Source organism: Sander vitreus, chromosome 6 (genome assembly GCF_031162955.1).
Source record: "Sander vitreus isolate 19-12246 chromosome 6, sanVit1, whole genome shotgun sequence".
In the NCBI taxonomy this organism is placed as follows: Eukaryota; Metazoa; Chordata; class Actinopteri; order Perciformes; family Percidae; genus Sander; species Sander vitreus.
The window spans coordinates 28,489,537-28,513,414 of NC_135860.1; the positions used below are offsets into that span (position 1 = coordinate 28,489,537).

A 23,878-nucleotide genomic window follows, 5' to 3' on the forward strand; every position below is an offset into this window, starting at 1 on the left:
TGTGCATGTAATAAGTTTACAAAGTGAAAAAGCCCAAAGTCCACCCCAAAGGGACTTACCATCTCCAACAGAAAACACTGTTCACAAACTGCTCCAAACAGCTCTATTGTAGTCCAGCCTTTACTTCAGAGACAAACGTGGTCACTTTGGAACACACGTTATAATGCTCGGCTAGCTGCTAGCGTGGCACTCCCTCATACTCTTCAACTGACAAGCGACTCCCAACAAAGATGGAACAGAAGTGAGAGGTCTCACTCTGTAGCTAAAACAGAGAGCTCAACACACAGGGTGAAAAGAGGAGCTGCAGCAATGTGCAGTACAACAAAAATATGGTGTTTTCTGAAAATGAAACCACATAAAGCCATTCTGATATAACCTCTAAATACAATTATGAACCTGAAAATGAGCCTAATATGAGCACTTTGAAAAGAAATACCGATACATACCGAACCACAGGCAATAACAAACCGCGAATTGTGTGTACCGTTACAACCCAGTTTCATACTGACTTGAACGTAAGAAATTTCAAAGCCGAGTCATTAAGTTTTCTGAGCATGTGCTTCCCGAGGGTACACTTTGCATTTACATTACTAATAAGGCAAACATTTTAGTAACTATGTTCTTTGTTTACCTTTAGGTATTGCTGCTGGGATTAAGACTTTAAGATTAGTTTTGTCTTGTCCCAAATCAGTCAGTCTTCATGCCTGAGTATCCCGAAGCTTGTTAGCTTGTAGTGTGTTCCATGTAAACATCACATTAATATGGAACACACCTCCTGTGTTCTGTGCTTTTCACTTAGTTTGTGTCCTAGTGAAACTATATGAAGCCCCCTGTGCTGCTGTCACTTTGACACATTGCCTCAGGCTTTGCTGCACATTGAGTATCAGACTACAGAGCCAAATTCCACTACATTCCACAGACAGATGAAACAGAGCAGATCCAATCCACGCAGTTTTTCATAATGCTTATCTTGATCCAGAGCTCTGCTTGCCTAGGGTATGACGGCAATACTCATTTCATCATTAGAAAAATGCCGTGTGTGTTTCATTATGGTGCTGATGATGGATTTTTGTTCATGCGGTAGGGTCACTCCTCAGGTGATGGATTATGTTAATGGTTGATTTAACTACGATCACATGGTTTATTTATCCTGCAGTTATGAACTAATAATGCATCATGATTAAACAGTCTCTCTCAAACATACACACACACACACCTGCGCACACACACACACACACACACACACAGACACACACACACACACACACACACACACACACTCGAGACTGCGGGGGTTTTTCTTCAGTGAAAGAACTATACATTCTGACTCATGATGTGTATCATCAACTCGTTTTAGTGTGTGTGTGTGTGTGTGTGTGTGTGTGTGTGTGTGATATTTCAGAATCAGACTTGTGCTTTTAAACTGAACTACATTCACGTTTCCACTGCCACCTTTCATGCAGGGGAATTTTTCACCTTTTATTTATTTTTTACTTATTTACTATTTTTAACTTATGTTTTAGGCAGAAACCTCAGACAGAACCAGGCTCTTGGTGGGCGGCCATCTGTCGAAATATTATGAAATATGATTCATAATAATTACAGCAGTGGGTATGATGAACAGTGGCAATTGTAGTAACAATAAAGAAAAAACATAAGGACTCCAGGGTACAGCTGGGCCATATGGTAAAAAATCGGATATCACTATTTTTGACCAAATACATCGATGTGGATATTGCGGCGATGTTGTAGTGTTGTCTATCGGTGCTTTCACAAAGTATTAACACAATGAGAGTTTTGATAAATAATCACCAGTAATGTGGATACAATGACTAAGTGGGTAAAGGCAAATAATAGAACAGCTAGTTAGTCTCGTAAATTTAGAAAATGACATCACTTTACTGTAATGCAGCCTTTTAAACCAGGAAAAGACAACTCTCTAGCCTCATATATCGATGTTGATATAATATCAATATATTACCCAGCCCTACTCCGGGGAATAAGCTCCCAGTGCTAAGTTAGTAACAAGCATTAATGGGCCATGAATGCACACAGATGGTAAGAGAGAGGGGCTCAGTGTGTCATAGGAAGTCCCCCGGTAGTCTAAAGCTATAACAGCATAACTAAGAGCTGGTCCAAGGCAAACCTGAGCCAGTTCTATAAGGGTTGGTAGATGAATCCGACTTTGCTCTCTGTTTGGGCCTGTCACTTTGTTGTCTTTATTTTCCAGCTCACTCCAGTGGTTAACTGGTGCGGTCCCAGCTTTCTTTTCAATCCATTTCCCAGATGGACATCTCATACTCACTTATTACAGCTGGGTGAGCTTGTATGGCAGGCAGTCATGTCTCAAGTGTCAACAAGCCAAATGTTTACCACTGACCACGCTGCGCCTCTCGGCGTATAAAGCTACGTAGTTTAACTTGAAAATTGGCCATCTTGAGACCAGCATACGGCTATTATTATTGTCGAAACGGTGTGTGTGAATAGCCTCTCAGCACTTCACTTTTCCTCAAATATTAGAATGCAAATGGAACCGAGCTGTTCCAATCAGAGCAGAGAAAGAAAAACGTGATGTTTTGAATTGAAGAGCTGACTGAAGAGAATAAAAGAGATATATATATATATATTTTTTTTTTTTCCCATTTCATTTTATTAGCGTGCAGTTGCACCCCTAACAAGGCGAGGGCTTTTCAAAAGTGCATTTGATATACATGAGTAAGCACATTTCCCATGCTAATTCTCTGCGCCGCAGTTCATCTCTAAACCGCAGAGTGCAGGAATAGTAAAGTGTCAACCCGGTGACTCCAGATGCCAGACAGGGCCCGGCTCTGATTGGGCTTCACGGCGCTTCAATCAGCTTAATTGGCCGGGACTATAGTATCGGCGAGAGCAGAGAAATGAGAGGGGAGCGCTGGCATTGGAGGAAAAAAAAAATGGAACACGGTTTCGTACACGCCTCATTACTTGTTGATTGACACGTCTGCGTGGGGGACTGCCAGATCTCAGGAGGAAAACAAAACAAGTTTGATGTAACTCTGACTTTGAATGCATATTAGCATTTTGTTGCTATCCATCTTTGAAAGCTCATACCGACAGCAGCAGATACACTTTGTGCAGTATGCATATGTTAAATTCAGTTATGGGTTTATACCTGTAGGCAGGTGGATGAGCTGTGGTTCATTTCTGCGGGAAAGATAATCGGCTGTAAAAATGTAAATTCAAATGCAGTTTTATTCTTTATTCAATTGACGTGTCAGCAAACGTGCGTTCATGCATTTTCATGAGTGTTTTCTTTTTTTAAATGAATGATTAGATTTGTCTGTGAAATCATCCCGTTGCTTTCTTTATTGTACTTTTGTTCTACTCTGGACTGCATCTGCAGCAGCATGACAGCTCCCTAAAAGTAAAGCCAAATCATCTCCATCACCCCTGGGCGGCTGGCGGTGTAGTATAGGAAGCGCTTGATTTAATATGCAGCGGAGTTTTCTGTGAGCGGAGCATGAGTTTTAAACGTCCGTATCCTAGTCGATCATGTTCATTTAATTAATGGGATAGCCACAATCTGTGCAGCCCTACATTAGAGTAACTCAAGTGACTAAAACTCTGTCTCCTTGATGTAACCGTGCTCAACATTAGGTTGCGTGGGTAACTCTGTTTTAAACATGGAAGTAATGTTATTTAATATTTCTGTTTTTAGTGGCCTTTAAAGGGGCGCTATGCAGTTTTGGTCATTTCTTCGCTGTTTTCTCACTTTTCGCGGATTTCTGTAATAGAGCTCCCCCCTACAGCTTTGGAATAGATATTTGGCAGCACTGTCGTAAAAACTCGTTGGCGACTCCCCCCCCCCTCCCATCTTCTCCCTCTCGTCATGTGCATTTGTTTTCAAAGAAGCCGGCGAACGCACGGGCGCCATGTCCACTGAGGTAGACAGCTAGTAAGCTAGCTAGTAAGCCCGTAACAGACAGCGATCATAATAAAAACCTTTACAGACGATAGCAAACATCCTGAGGTCACAGTAACAGGAAATACAAAGATTAAACTGAGTTTATCCCAAAGATACTTACAAGTGCAACAGCAAGAACGCCAGGTCAGCATCGGATTAGCAGGCTTCTGTTTGTCTCAGTTCTCGCCATTCTGAAAACGCAGGTCCGATGTTTACTCGTGTCTGAGTCCTCGCTCTGTCAGTCTGCCGTTTCCTCTTTCTCTGATCCTCCGACAATGCTTTCCTAGCTTTCTGCTTCTTTTTTGGCGGCTCAGCCGTGACGATAGTGTGAAAAACTCCCTCGCTACCTTGTTCTTATAGCTAGCCGGTTCCTGTATGTGTGCAGTGCCGTGAAGCTCGCCGGCCGAAAGTTGCAAGGGTGGTTTTTCAGCTCACAGGCGCTAGGGGGGAGCGAGACGACCACCATTCAACTCGAAACAAGTCATATAACCATTCCAATGACTCCGAAGCTGTTCATTAAGGTAAATGAAGCTAAAAAAATGGCATAGTTCTCCTTTAATGAACACCATTACCCACAAGCCCAATACTGTCTCAGGTTAAAGATCACCCGCTCAATAGTGACAGACTAACCCCGATTTTCCGTGCTGCGTTCCGGTTTGGTTCTGTCCTCCGCCACGCGCCGTACCACACCGAGAGCATCTCAGAAGCTGATTATTGCAGCTTTGAAATCACACATTTTGAAATACTTCTTCTAGCAAGTTCTGTAGTATATATTTGTTCATCTTAGAATATGGATGGTAAACTTCAGGGAAAGGTTTTCTGAGAATAGTGGTAAAAGAAACATTTAATGGGAGACTGCATTGAGTAATAAATAAACACACACGTCTATAAGTAGAGGGCACACACATCAGGACATTTATGAACTCATACATTAATACATTACATGTCACTTAGCTGACGCTTTTATCCAAAGCGACTTACAATTGCTATATATCAAAGGTCGCACACCTCAGAAGCAACTAGGGGTTATAAGTCTTGCTCAGGGACACATTGGTGGATGTATTGCAGTGGGAATCGAACCCGGGTCTCCCACACCAAAGGCGTGTGTCATATCCACTGCGCCATCAACACCCACGTAATACATTTTAATTATTAATTGTTTTTTGTGTGGTTTGATTTGCTGCAAAAACAATACATGTGACATAAGTATGAACATGTTTTTTTCTCCATAACAAACCTGATACATGTATATATTAACTTATAACAATAAAAACAAATTTTTATAATTTCTTAAATGTCTGGGTGATGAGATCGTTTAATTTAAAAGAGATATTACATTAAAAAAAACTCTCTGTATCAAATACCATTTGAAAATGAACATGGGCCATTTTTGACCCGTGTGTTGACCTGTGCATCAAAAGGTTTTGAATATGTTGTGCATCTGAGGGTTAACGCATTCATTTGATCCACTTTTCATATAAATATATTAATTATTGCAGCTTTGGAATCACACATTTTCAAATACCACTTCTCGCAAGTTCTGTATGTATTTATTTATCTTAGAATACGGATTGGTAAACTTCAGGAAAAGGATATTGGTAATAGAAACATTCAATGGGAGACTGCATTGAGTAAGAAATAAATAAATAAATAAAAGCCAAATGAAGTATTCCGTGATCAGTATTACTGGGATATTCAACACGACAGGCCAACAGCTGTCTCTGCTTGGTAGCATAGATTGGACCTAGGGACAAATATCATTTGGTGAGGGATGAAAAAGTGTGTTATTCCAACCGCTCTGGGTCAAAGTGGACTGATTGTGACTTCTCTTGCCGCGCTGCCTTCCTGCCTCCTGCTGTCAGCGGTTCTGTCATGCTCTGTGCAATCGATTCGCTGCCCTTCACAGAAAATACAAATTGGGCGGCAGCCTCATAGTGTGATTTGAGATCCGTCTGTCACACCTCCATACACTTCTGCTGTCACCTTTGAAAACAACCCCATAATATAAATACAATATTCTACACAAAGGAAAATTGATCAAATATAGCAACAGCCACAATGTATGTACTGAAGAGGTCATTTGAAGGGCATTTATACATTTCTTTTTAAATTCATCTTTTAGGGTATTGTAGTGGAAGTTTTCTTGTTAGCAGCAGGAGTGTGGATTCAAAAACACAATAATTGAAACTAATAAAGACTTACTGAGAATAAAACCAAAGTTTGGTCTTTGAGTATTTAGTTTCACATAGCATTAAAGCACATCTGAAAGGGTCTTCTGACCAAGCCAACAAATCCATACATCTATATAGTAGAAACTCACTTAAACCACCCCCCCCATTCAGGATATCTTTAGCAGCTTCACAGATGAAAAGACACCATAAACAGTCATAATGACTTTACAAGCTTCCCCTCTGCTCCTGGTTCCCAACTTAGCCTAAACACCAATGTAGCTTAGGAGACAGAAAATGAGACAAAGTTCAAATGTTATGGCCCTCTCCACTTTATCTGCTAAAAAGGAGAGACTGAGTTCTGAAAACAAAGAATAGCTTCAACTAGGCTCAAGGTTTTACGACGCCAGTTGCTTCTCCTTGAAGTCCTAGAGTTTACACAAAATTAAAGAATATAAGAGAACTCTTGTAAAATTTCATTTAAAACTATTATGTTAAAATAAAATGTTGCCATTACAGTATTTGCATATAACTGGACCCCCGTGTGTTTCATATCAAAATGCTTCGAACAAACTCAGCTTTCTGTAAAGTGAGGCCCAAACGAGATAAGTTGGCTTTTTGAAAATGTCTCAAATCTCTTGAAAAAAACATACCTACACTCAATTGTTTTGGTGCTTGAAATGAGTTAACAAAAGTCTTGGGTTCACACAGTAGCTTCATATATCAATAAAATAGTAAATACATTTGTTCTATCTCTTTTTGAGTAGGAGAGTTGTTTTTACTGTGAGTCAGTGCAGCAGTTCCCAGTAATCAGCTGTGAAATACTGTTTCAATAGTCCCAAGTGGATGAAATAATGTCTGTGATCTGTGTTCCTGACTGACGGCTCATTATTGATTTGTAACATGTGGGGTTCATGCCTGTTCCTATTTACGCTGGAAAGAAGTCACAGCTCTACTTGAGTGATACATAGGTTTCTCCACACCTCTCTGCACTCTGCAGCAGTTCAACCTGTTCTCTCTCCCAACTCGTCAAATACTGACGCTTGGTCAGTGTCTCTCAGCGTCTGAGACTGATGCAAAGATCTCCCTTTAGCGTCTGTATGGAACGCACCGGGCAGAGCAGCAGCTCCACCGCGGCGCTGTAAGATGACGTAGTATGAAGAGAGACAACCGTAAAGAGTAGTATGATCCGACTGAAAATCCTCATTAGGAGGTTGGTTGGGGGTGGATGGGTCAAACAACACAGGACTTTCCCCCAGGAGACCGGGGTTCATGTCCCGTTCTTGTCCCTCGTGTCATTGAAACGTACATTTTGTAACCCCACCCACCATCTTTTCCTAAACCTAACTGTCCCGTTCTTGTGCTGCAACGTACGTCCTGTCCCAGAGCGTCAAAAAGTGACGCCAAGAGTCCCGACCAAGCGCGTCCAAATATGACACTAAAGAAGACTTTTTGCGTCAATAACAAAAGCCAAAGGCACCTGACCAAGCTTCACTTTTTGACGCGATGGGAGAGAGAATGTGTTGTTCAGTTTAGTGTGCCACAGGCACAGACATGTACATTTAGGCAGAGACAAAGGGGAAGATAGATATTAAACAGGGTTAGGTATAGTTAGAAAATGATACCGTGACTTTGATACCGGTTCCTTGAACGATTACTAATTTCATAAAATCCATTTTAGCAAAAAAGAAATGACACATTACGGCAAAAGTCGTTTTGTTTATGTTTCAGCTCCTACTACGTGACCCCGACTCTGTGTAACGTAGAGTTTTTCCTGCGTGTCTCTATGACGTGTAACGTTAGACAGCCAATCACAGACATTATTAGATCTTGGTAGAAGCATGCTGTATAATGATTGGCTCACTGACGCTGATGAGATTTACTCCTTAGGTATTGAAATTGGGTATTGAATGACGAGGCATTTTTCAATACTGGATACTGAGGAGGCAATTCAGTCGGTGCCTAAAAAGTATTGAATTTGGAACTCAAACCTAGTTTTTAAAGGATTATTCACTGTATATTCATGTACATGATCCAGCATGTGATGAAACAAATATGCCCTCCTTGTTCTCCATCAGAACTGTCTTCACCATGTTGTTTGTACATAGAGATATGTCATATACTCCTGTAAAATATATATATTTTTTCCTGTGTTCACTTGTACTTTCCAGCTGTTCCTGTTCCAGTTACTGAGAGGCCTGTCCTACATCCACCAGAGGTACATCCTTCACCGTGACCTGAAACCACAAAACCTGCTCATCGGCGACACTGGAGAGCTCAAACTTGCTGACTTCGGTGAGTAGGCTGGACACTAGTCTATATCGACGACATTTCATTTCCGGGATTGTTCAGGGGCTGGATGTCCCTCATTTTCGGCTGGATGTCCTTCACTTTCCTCTTTCTTAGTGTGGGCGTTCTAAACTCTGGTGGATTTCTGAGGACTATGGTTAACTGCTCCTCAGATCTCTGCAGGGTAAATCCAGACAGCTAGCTAGACTATCTGTCCAATCTGAGTTTTCTGTTGCACGACTAAAACTACTTTTGAATGTAAACAAGTTCTTTCCCGAGGCTATTTTGCAGAGGCACTGTCATTGTGTCCGGTATCTTTTCGGCATTGTAAAAACAATCATAAACATGACAAAGAGTAAAGTTCTCCCCCACGGAAATGACGTTTTAGTGGACATTCCCAGTAATTCTGACAAGCGCCGCCCAAGACGATTGTGATTGGTTTAAAGAAATGCCAATAAACCAGAGCATGTTTTTCTCCCATCCTGGAATGTTGTGTGGACTAGGCAGACCTTCCTTTGCAGCGCTGTGGAGGAAGGTCTGGCAATGCGAGACTAGCTGGACACTCTTTATAGTGTATCTGTGAAATGTAAGAGTGAATATCCCCTCTGTGATGTCTGAGGAGGCAGAGTGATGATTACACTGTTAATCATACGCCGACCTTTTGATCCAAATCTACACATTGCAGTCATTGTTGTCATTATTTGTACTTTTTATTAGGATTTAAATTGTCTCGAGTGCAATGAAACAGTTGTCACCCACAGATGGTTTAGGGTTGGTGATATGACGATAAATACCGTGACACAATATAAATGAGTCAATCATCATATATTTAATCATACCATTTATACCATCATAGCTAACCCTTTAAAGACACAGTGAAATGAAAAACACATTTTCCATGTTCTAATCCTGTGTCCGTTTGTTCATTGTTTATTGTTTTTTTTTACATCAAAATCTCTCTTTCTCTTCCTGTAAAATGTAAAAATATTCTGGATGACTCATCTTGAACTCGGGTGCATTTACATAGCCTACATTTATCCAATCAAATGTGGTTCGGGCTGACCAGCTAACCTCGCTCATCGTTAAATAATTTATTTAAAATATTATAACTTATTTTACTAGTCAATTGCTTTCAAACGGCTAAAAGAGCTTATGAGTTGCAATTGAACGCACCATTAATTCCTGTTGGTGGGGCAGTGTCCACGGTGTCTCAAAGTGCAGCTAGTGTCCTCTGTGTCTTTAGCTGCGGACTGTTGTACGTCCCGGTGTTGGAATCCTTTCCAATGAAATACAGTCACACTTTACACAGTGAAGTTGTCATAATTTTAACCGTGTTTAATCCAGCTACTAGCTAATGGTAGGCTAACGTTAGCTGCCGCTAAGTGTAATGTTAACTAGCATCACGTGCATTGATGTTTCTGTTGCCTGTAACAGACGTTTCGGAGCAGCAGGGGACAGCAGAGCCATTATACTGGCACCAAAATGAGGCACCCTAATCTGCATTGTCATTCGGTCTGGTAGATACCGGTCGTTAAGGCTAAAATAACACGGGGTTTCGGTACCCAACCCTATGCGTTGTCCATCTTTATATATAGTCTATGGGATTAAACCACACCAGTATCATACTGCAGGTAGCAGAGCAATATCTTAGTCAGAGGCGTGAGTTTGGATATTAGTCAGCAAAACTTTGTTTTCATCTAATTAGTTTATTTCACCCCGTATCCTGTTAGTTCCTCCTGATCCAACAATGCAGGTGAGGGAGGTATGGGTGTTGGTAAAAGCTTGTCTGCAGCTTCGTATTGCGCTGTATATTAATTACAGAAAAAAAAATAAAAAGATGCTCTGACTTCTGACTTGAAATCCACCCGTCGCCCTTCTGTTTATCCTCTTTTGTCATGCAAGTTGTGAAAGAAAGCAAGCTATGCTTGGCAGATTACGTTGGGCCAAGCATGTAGTCTGTCATGTTCTCAGTATCTATGAGGCATCATAATAAGACACAGACATCTGAAAAAACAAACATATGGTGTTGTCTGATCCCAGAATAATGGGAGTCATGGAGAAAGAGATGCCATTTTGGTTACTTTTTGGTTCCAGCATTGGGCTTGCTTTGGATGGTGTGTTGGTCCAGCCATCTGCCCAACACTTTGGCCAAGATCACAATATCTGGACAACTAGTTGACTAGTCTGGCCTTTCATCTATTGCCATAATTCTCTCATCAAAATCAAAGAGCAGATCGCCATCAAAGTTACTGAGCGTGTGTGTGTGTGTGTGTGTGTGTGTGTGTGTGTGTGTGTGTGTGCGCGCACGTGCGTGCGTGCGTGCGTGAAGTGGCACCATATGGCTTGGATCCATGCTCAGTAAACACTTCCTGCATGGCCAGTCTGGCATCCTGGGGGGCAGACAAACTGGCAATCCAGTCTTCTGTACACCCCATCCACTCATATCCATTATCCATCCATTCATTTATCCATCCATTATCTATCCATCCATCCATCCATTTATCCATCCATCCATCCATCCATCCATTCCTCCCATCATCCATCCATTTGTCCATCTACCCATCCATCCATTAATCCATCTATCCAACTATCCACTCATCCATCCAGTGTTTTACTCCCATCCCTCATTCTATTTCTTACCCTTTCCCTAACTCCCTCAAACTGTCTCCGTACCCCTCCATCCCTCTGCTCAGACACATTGGGGGAGGAGGAAGGTGGCAGCTTCATCAATAATGCAAGCCGTGTATTAGTGTATTAGTGCTGAAACATTACTGCAAGGGAAATGAGAAGAAGAAAATAATGGACAAAATTCCAAATGAGCAAGAATGAAAATCCCCGGCCTGTTAGTCTGTCGCTGGAGCTGTGCTCATCAACAAACACCCACAAAACACAGAATCAGCCTTTGCCTGGGGGATGCCAGACGAGGAAGGTGAAGGGTGTGTGTGTGTGTGTGTGTGTGTGTGCGCGTGTGCGCATGCACGTGCACGTTTGTGGCTCCCTGTGGTCCCGGGCCTTGGCAGCAGGAATACTAACGGCCAACAGCTGAGGCCCGTGGCGCTGGTTGCAGTAAACCAGAGAGACAGAGGCAGAGTGTCAACAAAGGATGGGCTCAGCGGGGCAAGAAGAGGTGGCAGAACACTCTGTGTCCTTCATTCCTTCGATCAGACTTTTAAACCTTGACAATAGTCTCTTGGAATGAACATCTTATTTTACTATCCTGAGGTGTGTACTGCTTGTGTCTCTTGAATTGATTTGAACTGTGTCCACTCATTGCCCAGCCCTCATGTGTTGTCTCTAACTTTCTCCTGTCTGTTCTTTGTTTTTATGTGTAATTTTTTGGGGGGTTCTGTAGACTGTTAAAAACTCAATTGACATTTTTGGGATGAATAAAGTTTGTTGAGCTTGAACTTGAACAGTGAGGCTGAGGCTGTGTGGTGAAAGGATGGAGGGCACACAGAGGAATGGATAAGGGATGGAACGATGAAATGTATTGAGATGGTTTATGGGTGAGCTGGAAAATGATAGCAGTGGATTCTATTAGAATCAATAAAACTTAAAGGTCCCATGACATGGAAATTTCACTTTATGAGGATTTTTAACATTAATATGAGTTCCCCCAGCCTGCCTATGGTCCCCCAGTGGCTAGAAATGGCGATAGATGTAAACTGAGCCCTGGGTATCCTGCTCTGCCTTTGAGAAAATGAAAGCTCACAAGCACTCACCCTCCCATTAGCATCCCATTGACTCCCATTCATTTTGGCGCAACTTTGACAGCGAATAACTTTACATTTGAAGCTTTTAAAGACTTTATTTGTCCATTGTTTATCTCTAAAGCAACATGACAATGTATAAAAGGCTCCATTACCTTGTATCTCACGTTATGGCTCCGTAGCAGACATTTTTATAAAATTAGGCTAACGATTGTGTCATAACCACGCAACTTACTTTTGCATAGTAGAGGAATTACCGTATAGTACAGGAGAAGCTCACAGGCAGTTTGGACTTACATTAGCTGTTTAAGTTTAATTACTAATGTTAACTAGCATTTTAGTTAGCAATAATTAGCCTGTGCCTATGTTATCTCCTTACATATACCAACGCTCTCCGTCTCTGCAAGATTGGGAATGATTGAGATTTCTCTTGGCACAGCTACCAGAAGACTTTCAACTTTCAGACAGGTTGCTCACGTCACATCTACGTCGTCTCTCAGTTGGAGGCTGCGCAGTAACGCTCAGCCATCACCGGAAAAGTGACTTCTAATAGACTTCACTGGTCTCCGTCCAGAGCAACGGGATCTGTTGGTCCATTCTATATACTGTCTATGTTGCAAACAAGCGAAGCATGGCAGTTGGTCAAGGCCACACCCCCACCCTCCACCTTGCCCCTTCTCTCTCCTCCTCAATAGCATTTAAAGCTACAGAGACAGAAATGGCACATCCTAAGTAAAGCTCATTGTGGGACTGGCTCTAGTGGCTCTTATTCTGCACCAAGGCTGAATTTCGGGAAAGAGACTTCAGATACAGTATTAGGGGACCATTAATGACTATTTAAAAGCATCCAAAAAGCAGCATGTCATAGGACCTTTAAGTCTTTCCAGTCCTTTTTCTTTCCTCCTTTGGTGCTCATCAGCAGACTGATCAGTTTTGTTCATCCAACTCTGCAGTCCAGAGCAACACATGGCAACAACTAGTCTGCTACAGACATTTATTATGGATATTCATGGGTCACAGACAATGATTCTTAAAGTGTAACTCCACACTAGATCTTGTATAGAAGGATTACTGCATTGGAAGATATGAGTTTGTTGAAGCCGGGTGTGGTCTGTTGTGGCCTGTTGGACTTGGACCAGACCCAGTGATGGCGTGTTAAATGTGGAAGAGAATGTAGTCACCACAAGTTTGGAAGCAAGTTTATTTGCCTGGTTTCAGTTGCTCTGTGTTAACAATGAATAATCAAAGTTTTTACTTTAGTCCATCACAACCAACCCCGGTCTCCTGGGTGAAAGTCCTGTGTTGTTTGAGCCATCCACCTCCCCAACCAACCTCCTTAAACGGATTTTCTCTTTCATACTACTCTCTACCGTTGTCTCTCTTAATACTACGTCATCTTACAGTGCCGCGGTGGAGCTGCTGCTCTGCCCGGTGCGTTCCATTCAGACGCTAAAGGGAGATTTTTGTGTCGGTATCTGACACTGAGAGACACTGACCCAGTGTCAGTATTTGACGAGTTGGGAGTGAGAACGGGTTGGTGCTCCACTCACCCCTCTGTAAAGATGTAGATGATATGTGCAGATGAGTAGCTGGGCGTTAAAGAATCTGACTGATTTCCCATCAGCCACAGTGGCCAGAGCTCCAGATCCCTGCTGCTGGTTGTAGAGTGGATGCAGATGCTCCCCTCCCCTCTGCTCCTCTGTGGGTTGACTCACTTTTTAATGAGCTACACAAACAACTAACACATACTGTAAATGTGGCTTTGAGCAGCCCATGTTTCATATCAAGGACACGACTAATTGAGGCTGTGTGGACTGGAATCACTGCCTGAACACACACACACACACACACACACACACACACACACACACACACACACACACACACACACACACACACACACACACACACACACACGGGACCTCCGGTACAGTTAATCCTATAAACCTACCATAGAGTGGACCAGGCATTTTTTATCACTTACACTTTGTTAGCTAATTAAAAAAATATCTATTAAAATAAAATGAAAACCACAGATCAAACACAATCTTAAATGTAGTTTAATTAAAAAGTGAGTAGCATTAGAGTTAAGATGATTTAAAAGACCAAACCGGTGGTTTTGTGTGATTTACTACAGGTGCCTACTGGGGGGGGGGGAGAATACCGCATAGTATCGCAATATTTTCCGTGGCATTACTGAATCGATACACAGACGCAAAGTATAGATCTTTTATTATATAAAGTGCACATGGCAGTTAATTGACAGTAATGAGGTTTTCATGACCGTTTTGGTCAGTTTGTCTGCTTAACAATCCCATTTTACAGCAATTAAGTTGAAGTGAGATGAACTTCAGATAAATGTATCATTTTAGATAAAACACGTGTAAAGAAGGACTTGCTATTTATGTGCTGGATAACGGGGATCAGCCAATCAGCGCCTTTGTTTTGGGGTCACAGAGAGGACACCTGTTTGCGCTGGCTAATTAGTTTTTAAAGAGCCCATATTATGCTCATTTTCAGGTTCATAATTGTATTTTAAGGTTGTACCAGAATAGGTTTACATGGTTTAATTTTCAAAAAACACCATATTTTTGTTGTACTGCACAGCTCTCTCTCACTGCTGCAGATCCTCTTTTCACCTGGTCTCTGTTTTAGCTACAGAGTGAGACCTCTTTTTCTTCTTCTTCTTCTGTACTATCTTTGATTGCACTCGCACATGCTCAGTAGCTCAGATGTAGATCATGTCAGCTAGCTAGCTCCATAGACAGTAAAAGAAAGGCCGTTTCTCCACCTTTCGGTCAGTTACAAGGCAGGATTAGCTGGGAGACTTCTAAATGAGGGCGCACATGTAAGTAGTTCTTTTGTAGATTATGGTGAACTTGTGTGTGTTGTAGCAGTGCTTTGCTATTGAGAATGAGGTAGCATGCTAGCGTGAGCATTAGCAACGATCTAACGGTTGCGGTTAGCCAGCTCGTTTCGTGCCGATTTTGAACAGCTCAGCTCGGAGACTGAAGGCAGGACACATTCAGAAACCGTATCTCACTCAGAACAGCATGGATGGATTTTTTCAAAGTTTGTATTCGTGTGGAAGCACCAGAGACACAAAATAACACCCCAAATCCTAGAAAAAGTGTTTTTTTTCATAATATGGGCACTTTAAGTTGGTAGTGAGAGTGGCTGGGAGAAGCACATCGTAGATATTTCTGAAGTGTATAGTTGTCGTCTGTGTCGCCATCTCTGCATGTGTGCGTTCAGAGACATGTGAGTACACTGGTGTAAATGTTTATATATGTGTATTTTCGGTGCCTTAGGTTTATATGAATGTGATCTGTTCTGGGATACTCAGTTGAAATGCAGTATGTTAGCATACATTTCGCTAGCAGCATGCTAACGCCTAGTATTATTAGTGTTACATTACTATTGTGCTTGTGTGTGTACTCACATGACACTGCATAATTATTATCGGAGTGTTTACAATGGTTGTGTAGTAGAGAGCTATGTTTGGATTGCTGTTACTGAGACCCAGCAGTAAGAAGGCTGTTTTTTAATTTAATAAGGAGCTGATGTGCATTATCTGGTATATTCTTTGGTTATTTGATATAAGCTATAGCTACCTGAAGTGAAAGTTATACTAATTACCATTTCTTAGCCTTATTAATTGCATTCTTTATACAACATGTTACAACAAGGAGAAGAGCTCGTCTTGACTCTCAAATCCCGTTTAATAACATCTCAAGATAAATCCAGCACGATGCGTTACAATCTAGACAGAGAATGAAGCCCAGGCAAATCAACTCAACAGTAACGCTACATGTAATTGCCTGCCTCTAGGCCATAATACTTAGGATTTCTACATTAAAAATATTGCTTTATGTAGTATATTAGCCATTCAGAATACCAAAGAGGTCTTACATATTAACTTCGGGCAAAATTGAAGAAAAAAAAACCCATTATTATTTGTCAGCTCAGGACAAAAAAGTTCACTTACATGTTTTGCTTTATGAGGATTTTATTTAAAGGAGTGCTACTGCCACATTGTCACGTGAGATTTACTGTGAATATGAATTTATATATATATTTTAGGGCTGTCAAAATAACGCGTTCATTTCGATTAATTAATCTGAGAAAAAAATAACGCGTTAAAAAAATTAACACAGATTAATCCATTCCATATTGACGTTTGCAAACAGACGAAAATCTGGTGCCACTGATATGTCTGCGCTTCTCTCTGCTGCTCTAAAACAGACGTTACAGGAAATACAAACCCCGCTGCACATGACGCTAGTTAACACAATACTCAACAGCAGCTAACGTTAGCTTACCGCTAGCTAGTTAACACTGTACTCAACAGCAGCTAACGTTAGCCTACCGCTAGCTAGTAGCTGGATTAAACATGGTTAAAATGCTGACAGCTAACGCTAAACGGTGTAAAGTGTGACTGTGTTTTACTGTAGAGGATTCAACACCGGTATGTAACAATCTGCAGCTGCCGTCGGAGAAACAACACAGACAGTGCGTTCAATGAAACTGGTAAACTACAGCCTCGTGGTGCATTTGAAGTTATTGTAAATGTCCTTTTCCTATCTGGTTGTTGTTTTTGTCGTTCAACAGCAATTTACTAGTGAAATAAGTTATTGCTATACATTATTATTAAATCATTTAATTTTGACCATATGGCCTATGACCATAAACAAGCCGTTCTTTAATGTCACCAATTGTTGTTTAGTACCCTTTGTTTTTCTTTTCTTTTTTTACTTTCTTAAAAAATATCGGTTCAGGCACCGTTAATTATGTATGCGATTAATTTTGATTAATTATAAAATGATAAAAAATTTTAATCGATTGACAGCCCTAATATATATATATATATATATATATATATAAGTCTTGCCTGTCGTTGACTGATCGTGTGGTGGGGGCTGACTACAGTGATGAAATATCCAGCTGTGATAAAAGCTCCTTCTGAATGAAAACATGCAACCGATTAGGACATATAAAAAAAGAGTAGCTTCTTATTGTATATGCACGCGCCCCCCGGTGACGAGACGCGCAGCTCGCAAAGCAAAAGTCTGCTTTCCTGCAGCACACTATACTTCTTTTACAATCCTCTCGTCATAGTGTTTTTCTGCCACACACGCAAACGTTGCCTCGTTGCATACATCGCCGCTGATTGCTGGTCTGGTGTGCAGGATTTGGTGATCGTCGGGGCGGACGGATCATGGCGCGGGCTGCGCACTGGATCACGGCTTTGCTTCTGTATTGGGCGGTGGCACACAACTTGCATCTTATTTATTATTTCAAATTGCACCCCCACTTTAGATCTTCTTTTCCCAGACACTTCAGTTAAAGGTTTAAATCCCTGCCGCCAAGATGCTCCTCCATCGGTCACAGATCATGGAAAATGAAACTTAAATCTGTCATGGGGCGGTTGGATTTATTCATGCACTTTAAAAAGATTTATTGAAAGCTTCTTTCTTTTCACATTTTTGAATACAGCATTATACAGTGATATATATATATATATATATATATATATTAGGGCTGTGAAACAATACATTTTTGACACACATGATTAAAATTCTATTATTTTGCATTTCAGAACAGTTTTTAAGTACATATTAACAATGGTAAGCAATTCTTACCAGTGGATCTTGATTAGGAATCAAATGAATGCAAAGAAAGTTACTTTTTTAACTTGATTTTAAGATTTGTAATTATTTATTTACTGTAAACAAAAGAAAAATGTGTGAATCTGTCATTATTGCACAATTCCTCCAAGTACCTAACTAAAAAACTAAAAATCCCTATCCTTACTAGAGTCAATACAGTGTTTAGTAACTCCTAAATAATGTTGATTACTCACTGACGTCCAGTGATCACCGGTTAATGAGCAGCTCATTTCTGCACAAGTCCGTGTTAACACAGCCCATCTCCACTCTTACCCGGCGACAGAGAAACAGGCTGGATAGTCCGGTACACTGTTGTTTCCACAACAACAAAAACACAGCAGTCTCTGAACTCACGTTGGGAGTTTCGTTGAAGTTGGATGTAGTCCAGTTTTTTTCTAATGAGGGGACACTTAGAGCAGGATTGATGGAACAGGTGGCCCGGCTAGCGTTAGCTTTCCACTTAGCTAGGTTATACTCCAGCCTCCGTTTGCGTTTCACCGCTGATCACATGATGTGATACGAGGAAGTGGAAAATAAATTAATAAATGCTGGCATGCGATTAAAAAAAATGAATCGCCCTTAATCGTTAACGTTATCGTTAGCGTTAACGCAACGCGATAAATTTTTTTTAATCGCATGCCGGCATTTATTAATTTATTTTACACTTTACTCGGCTTTGCGTCGTGCCTAACGGCTACTATTTTGACCCTTTGCAGCGCCGTTACTTATCATCAAGCTGCCACTTCCTCCTAACACATCCTGCTGCTGCAGGCTGCAGGCATGATGGAGAAACACAGCAGCAATAACTCTGAATAGCGCTTTATATTTTCCAAAACTCCCGGACGGCTCGTAGACAAGTCGAAAGCCATATGCACGTTGTGTAAAGCCGAATTAAAATATCACCGAAGCACGTCAAGCTTGAGCTACCACCTACGGAGCTAAGCATAGTGGTCCAGTTAACGTGATGCTACCCGCTAGCGGGCTAAACGGGTGGCAACTAACTGCAGACCTGTCAGTATCGTAGAGGACTCGGGTCTTAAAGACGTACTACGGTTGACCTGTCTCGTTGCCGTCGAGGGGGACAGTAGTTTCACCATACACATACCACACGGAGGAAGCAGCCACACTGGAACTGCTGCAAGGTGCTGCAAACGCTGTCTCATTAACCGGTGATCACTGGACGTCAGTGAGTAATGGTCAGCCAAAATGGTATGATCCTAATTTCATAACGCCTCTGCGAAGATTCCAAGGGGGTAAGTCTCTCTCCACAAAGCATACCTCCTATGGAGCCATTTTGTTGCTAACAAGCCATCACCCCCCCGTTAGCATTCCATTGACTGCCATTCATTTTGACGTCACTTTGACAGCGAATAACTTTACATCTGAAGCGTTTAAAGGTCCCATGACATGCTGCTTTTTGGATGCTTTTATATAGGCCTTAGTGGTCCCCTAATACTGTATCTGAAGTCTCTTTTATATAGACCTTAGTGGTCCCCTAATACTGTATCTGAAGTCTCTTTTATATAGACCTTAGTGGTCCCCTAATACTGTATCTGAAGTCTCTTTTATATAGGCCTTAGTGGTCCCCTAATACTGTATCTGAAGTGTCTTTTATAGAGGCTTTAGTGGTCCCCTAATACTGTATCTGAAGTCTCTTTTATATAGGCCTTAGTGGTCCCCTAATACTGTATCTGAAGTCTCTTTTATATAGGCCTTAGTGGTCCCCTAATACTGTATCTGAAGTCTCTTTTATATAGGCCTTAGTGGTCCCCTAATACTGTATCTGAAGTCTCTTTTATATAGACCTTAGTGGTCCCCCTAATACTGTATCTGAAGTCTCTTTTATATAGACCTTAGTGGTCCCCTAATACTGTATCTGAAGTCTCTTTTATATAGACCTTAGTGGTCCCCTAATACTGTATCTGAAGTCTCTTTTATATAGACCTTAGTGGTCCCCTAATACTGTATCTGAAGTCTCTTTCCTGAAATTCAGCCTTGGTGCAGAATTACAGCCACTAGAGCCAGTGCCACAATGAGCTTCCAAGGTGGAGGGTGGGGGTGTGGCCTTGACCAACTACCACTTTGCTTGTTTGAAAGCCATGATGTGTCTCTCTCATGAGTGGGCCAAATTCTCTGGGCGGGCAAAGCAGAGAAAGGGGAGGTATCATCTGCCTTTCATTTTCTCAAAGGCAGAGCAGGATACCCAGGGCTCGGTTTACACCTATCACCATTTCTAGCCACTGGGGGACCATAGACAGGCTGGGGGAACTCATATTAATGTTAAAAAACCTCATAAAGTGAAATTTTCATGCCATGGGACCTTTAAAGACTCTATTTGTCCATTGTTTATTTCTAAAGAAACACGACAATGTATAAAAGGCTCCATTACCTTGTATCTCACATTATGGCTCCGTAGCAGACGTTTTTATAAAATTAGGCTAACGATTGTGTCATAACCACGCGACTTACTGTCGCATAGTAGAGAAATTACCGTATAGTACAGGAGAAGCTCGCAGACAGTTTGGACTTACATTAGCTGTTTAAGTTTAATTACTAATGTGAACTAGCATTTTAGTTAGCAATAATTAGCCTGTGTCCATGTTATCTCCTTACATATAGCTATGCTCTCCGTCTCTGCAAGATTGGGAATGATTGAGATTTCTCTTGGCACAGCTATGAGAAGACTTCCAACTTTCAGACAGGTTACTCACGTCACATCTACGTCGTCTCTCTCAGTTGGAGGCTGCTCAGTAACGCTCAGCGCTCACCGGAAAAGTGACTTCTAATAGACTTCACTGGTCTCCGTCCAGAGCAACGGGATCTGTCGGTCCATTTTGATTGGCACTCAGGCTCCTTCGATCAAAGCATTGAATATTCGACTAATCGGGGTCACCCCTAATATATACACAAAACACTTCTCTAATCTCGTTGATAATTACTTATCATAATTACTATTGGAATGTTGCTGAGGTTATCAAAATCTACATTCATCATCAGTCCGTCATCATTAAAAAATGTACTCACTCAAGTGAGCAATCGCTGCTGTATAGTATTAGATTTTTTTATTAAATTTTTTTTCATATACCTTACACACACACACACATACACACAAGCACGTACGTGCTGGCAACACGAGCACATTGTCATCACACACAAAATGACTTTAGCCTTGAAACAATTATCTGATGACAAGCCCCTAATTACAGAAGCCAGTGAGGCAGCAGATGAGCCCTGCTCTACGCCCACATACCTCGGAGCCTCGTGTTGGGACGGAGCTGCTGGAAGGCTGCTTGTGTTTGCACTCAAACCCTGAAGCTTTGCCGTATGCTGTCGGCGTCCATCGCCAACCTGGAGCACAGAATCCTTATCTGGGGTTTATTCACACATGAAATGGCTGAGCTGGTGTTTGGGACTCCATCTGTGTGAGAAACTAGACTGTGTCCCTATGTCTTATGTCATCATAACAAGACACACATCACCAGAGTTGGAAAGTAAACAATTACACACACGTTAAGTGCAATGGAGTGGTTTATTCGTGTACTTCCATACATTTTGATGTAGTTTTTAAAAACTGTAATTTTCCTTTAACTTCAGTATGTTTGGTTTGAAGTATTGTACTTCGCTACATTTGAAATCAAATCCTTTACTGAGTAAAAGAAAAAATGTAAATGAAAAAAATGCAAGGAAATAAATCGCCCCGGAAACTCCTGCAGTGTATGACGGACAGGATGGGGTGGAGCCAGTTTGTGTTCAGTGGCGCTAAAATCACAATAAGGATGCAGAGGGACAAGGCAGACCAAGCTAAAAGTGAAACCGAGTTAAATTCTGCTGAAGTTAAACGTGAATGAAATAAAGTGAACTCCAGGATATATTTGAGCGACCACTTTGGCTTCAAGTGCAAGAAAGGAAACGGCTTTATTCTGCAGTGTAAGCTGCGTTTGCCCAGAGAGATCGAACTAGCAGTTTATAAAAAACTCGACGTCAAACACGCGCATGTAGAGCCAAGGTAAATAATACGTGTACCATTGCAGTGCCGCCACAATTTTATAAGGAAACGAAAACATTTATTACTTCTCATTAAAGATGTTCCGGAAATCGGAAATTACTGGAGTCGATGCACCGATCCGATACCACGTCATTTAGCCCAGAAAAAACCAGTTTAAAGTTTATAATCAGATCGGTACAAGTTTCGGGTATCGGAATCGGTTTCGGGAAGCAAAAAATGCTTTTGGACCATCTCCACTTCTCATAATAAGAAACCAACATTGTTTTGTGCCATTGCTTTGCCAAAGTATCTGTCAAGCGCACTAAAATCCACTTCTGCACATGACGGCCAAAAAAATAAGACCCAAGTTGTAAAAACCCAGAATGACCCATGAAGGTGCTCTTGCGGAGGAACGAACTGATCAGCAAAAGAAAATGATTCAGTCACTTGTACGCGACAACAAGGACAAGTTCAATCAGAAGCCTTTATTTGGGGAGATACTGGATGACTCTAAAGGAGACTTTTTGCGTCAATAACAAACACCAAAGGCACCTGACCAAACATCGCCTTTTGACGCCTTTTGGCCCAAAGTATTGGATTGCGCTACATTGAAGAAAGCGTTGTATTTTTTGCTTTCAGTGGGTGCAGCTATAGCTAATGAGTACTGATGTGTGTGTTTTATTTTCTGGGAGGTTGGTGTTGCTGTGCTGTGAAGTAACAGCTGCCGGGACATTGATGTGTGAGGAGTGAAGCAATGTGACAATGGAGCTGGTGGAATGTCGCAGGCGGCCGCAGCAGACTGTTTGGCTCTCCCTGTTATGCTGCTGTGCACTACACACACACCGGACACACACCGCGCACGCACACACACAAACACACACACACACACAATTTGATTAATTTGTTAGGGAGCCATGATGCCCAAAATGTTTAGAATAAGTTACTAGTGTAGGTATTGTTATTTGATCTACCGTATTTTCCGGACTATAAGTCACACTTTTTTTCATACTTTGGCTGGTCCTGCGACTTATAGTCAGGTGCTACTTATATATATCAAAATATATATAATTTAACATGTTTTAAATGTTATTTCATGCTGAAAACATTACCGTCTACAGCCGCGAGAGGCGCTCTAGGCTTGTGACGACTATATGCTGCTCCTAAAGACAACTGAGAAAGAAAAGAAACTGCAGGAGACTGCAGGTAGTAAAATACGCAGCCGAAAACGGTAATCGAGCAGCAGAACGAAAGTTTGGAGTGAGTGAGAAACTTGGGACTGGCGAAAAGGTTAGTCTTACTGCAATGAAGAAAACAAAGAAAGCTAGTCACGCTGAAATCAAGATGGCCAGAGCTGGAGGAAGGAGTCCACAGATGGGTGCTTGAACAACGTGCTGCTGGGAGAGGCTCGTCAACAGTGCAGTTACGTTACGTTAACATACCGGACACCTACCGTATTCAGCCCCTTGTTCTGGCTGCTATTGTGTAGTTTAATAACTTGCCTTTCCAGATTAAATGTCTGTTCTTGGTCTTGGATTTTGTGAAATAAATTTCTAAATAAATGCGACTTATAGTCCAGTGCGACTTATATATGTTTTTTTCCTCTTCATGACGCATTTTTTGACTAATGCGACTTATACTCCGAAGCGACTTATAGTCCGGAAAATACGGTATCTTCTTGCAGATCTCTCAATCTGCTGCATATTAGAGTACAGAGTGAGGAGAAGCAGGTGGAAGCTACAAACTGCCTCTAAAATCCAAATGAACTTCACCAGAACAGTGAGCTGTTTCCCCCCGGGGACAGAGACTATTTTCATCCTTCTCTTTGTTCATCCTGTCTTCCTCCTGTAACCCCTCCAGCCCACCTCTTATATCCCCGTATATTTTGTGACCCCTGGTTGTTGTGTGTGAGATAGTGACCTTCATCCCAGTAGCTTCCTGTACAGGATGGCAGGTCACCTGGTGAACTCCAACAGATGAAGGAGGCTGAGTGTGTGTGCGTGTATGTATGTATGTATGTATGTGTGTGTGTGTGTGTGTGTGTGTGTGTGTGTGTGTGAGACAGTGTATGTGTGTGAAGCCATAGGTCAGCACTTTGAAGTATTACCCTCCTCTTC

General features: G+C 41.6%; 1 protein-coding gene across 2 annotated transcripts in view; it reads left to right on the forward strand.

Moving 5' to 3' along the window:
- The window catches only part of cdk14 (cyclin dependent kinase 14), a 247,150-nt gene that overhangs the window by 103,953 nt on the left and 119,319 nt on the right, over nt 1-23,878 (forward strand). For both annotated transcript variants that reach the window (XM_078253608.1, XM_078253609.1), the window contains one exon: nt 8,283-8,406. In XM_078253608.1, coding sequence (XP_078109734.1) covers nt 8,283-8,406 — 124 coding nt within the window. The remainder of the gene's footprint in view (nt 1-8,282; nt 8,407-23,878) is intronic.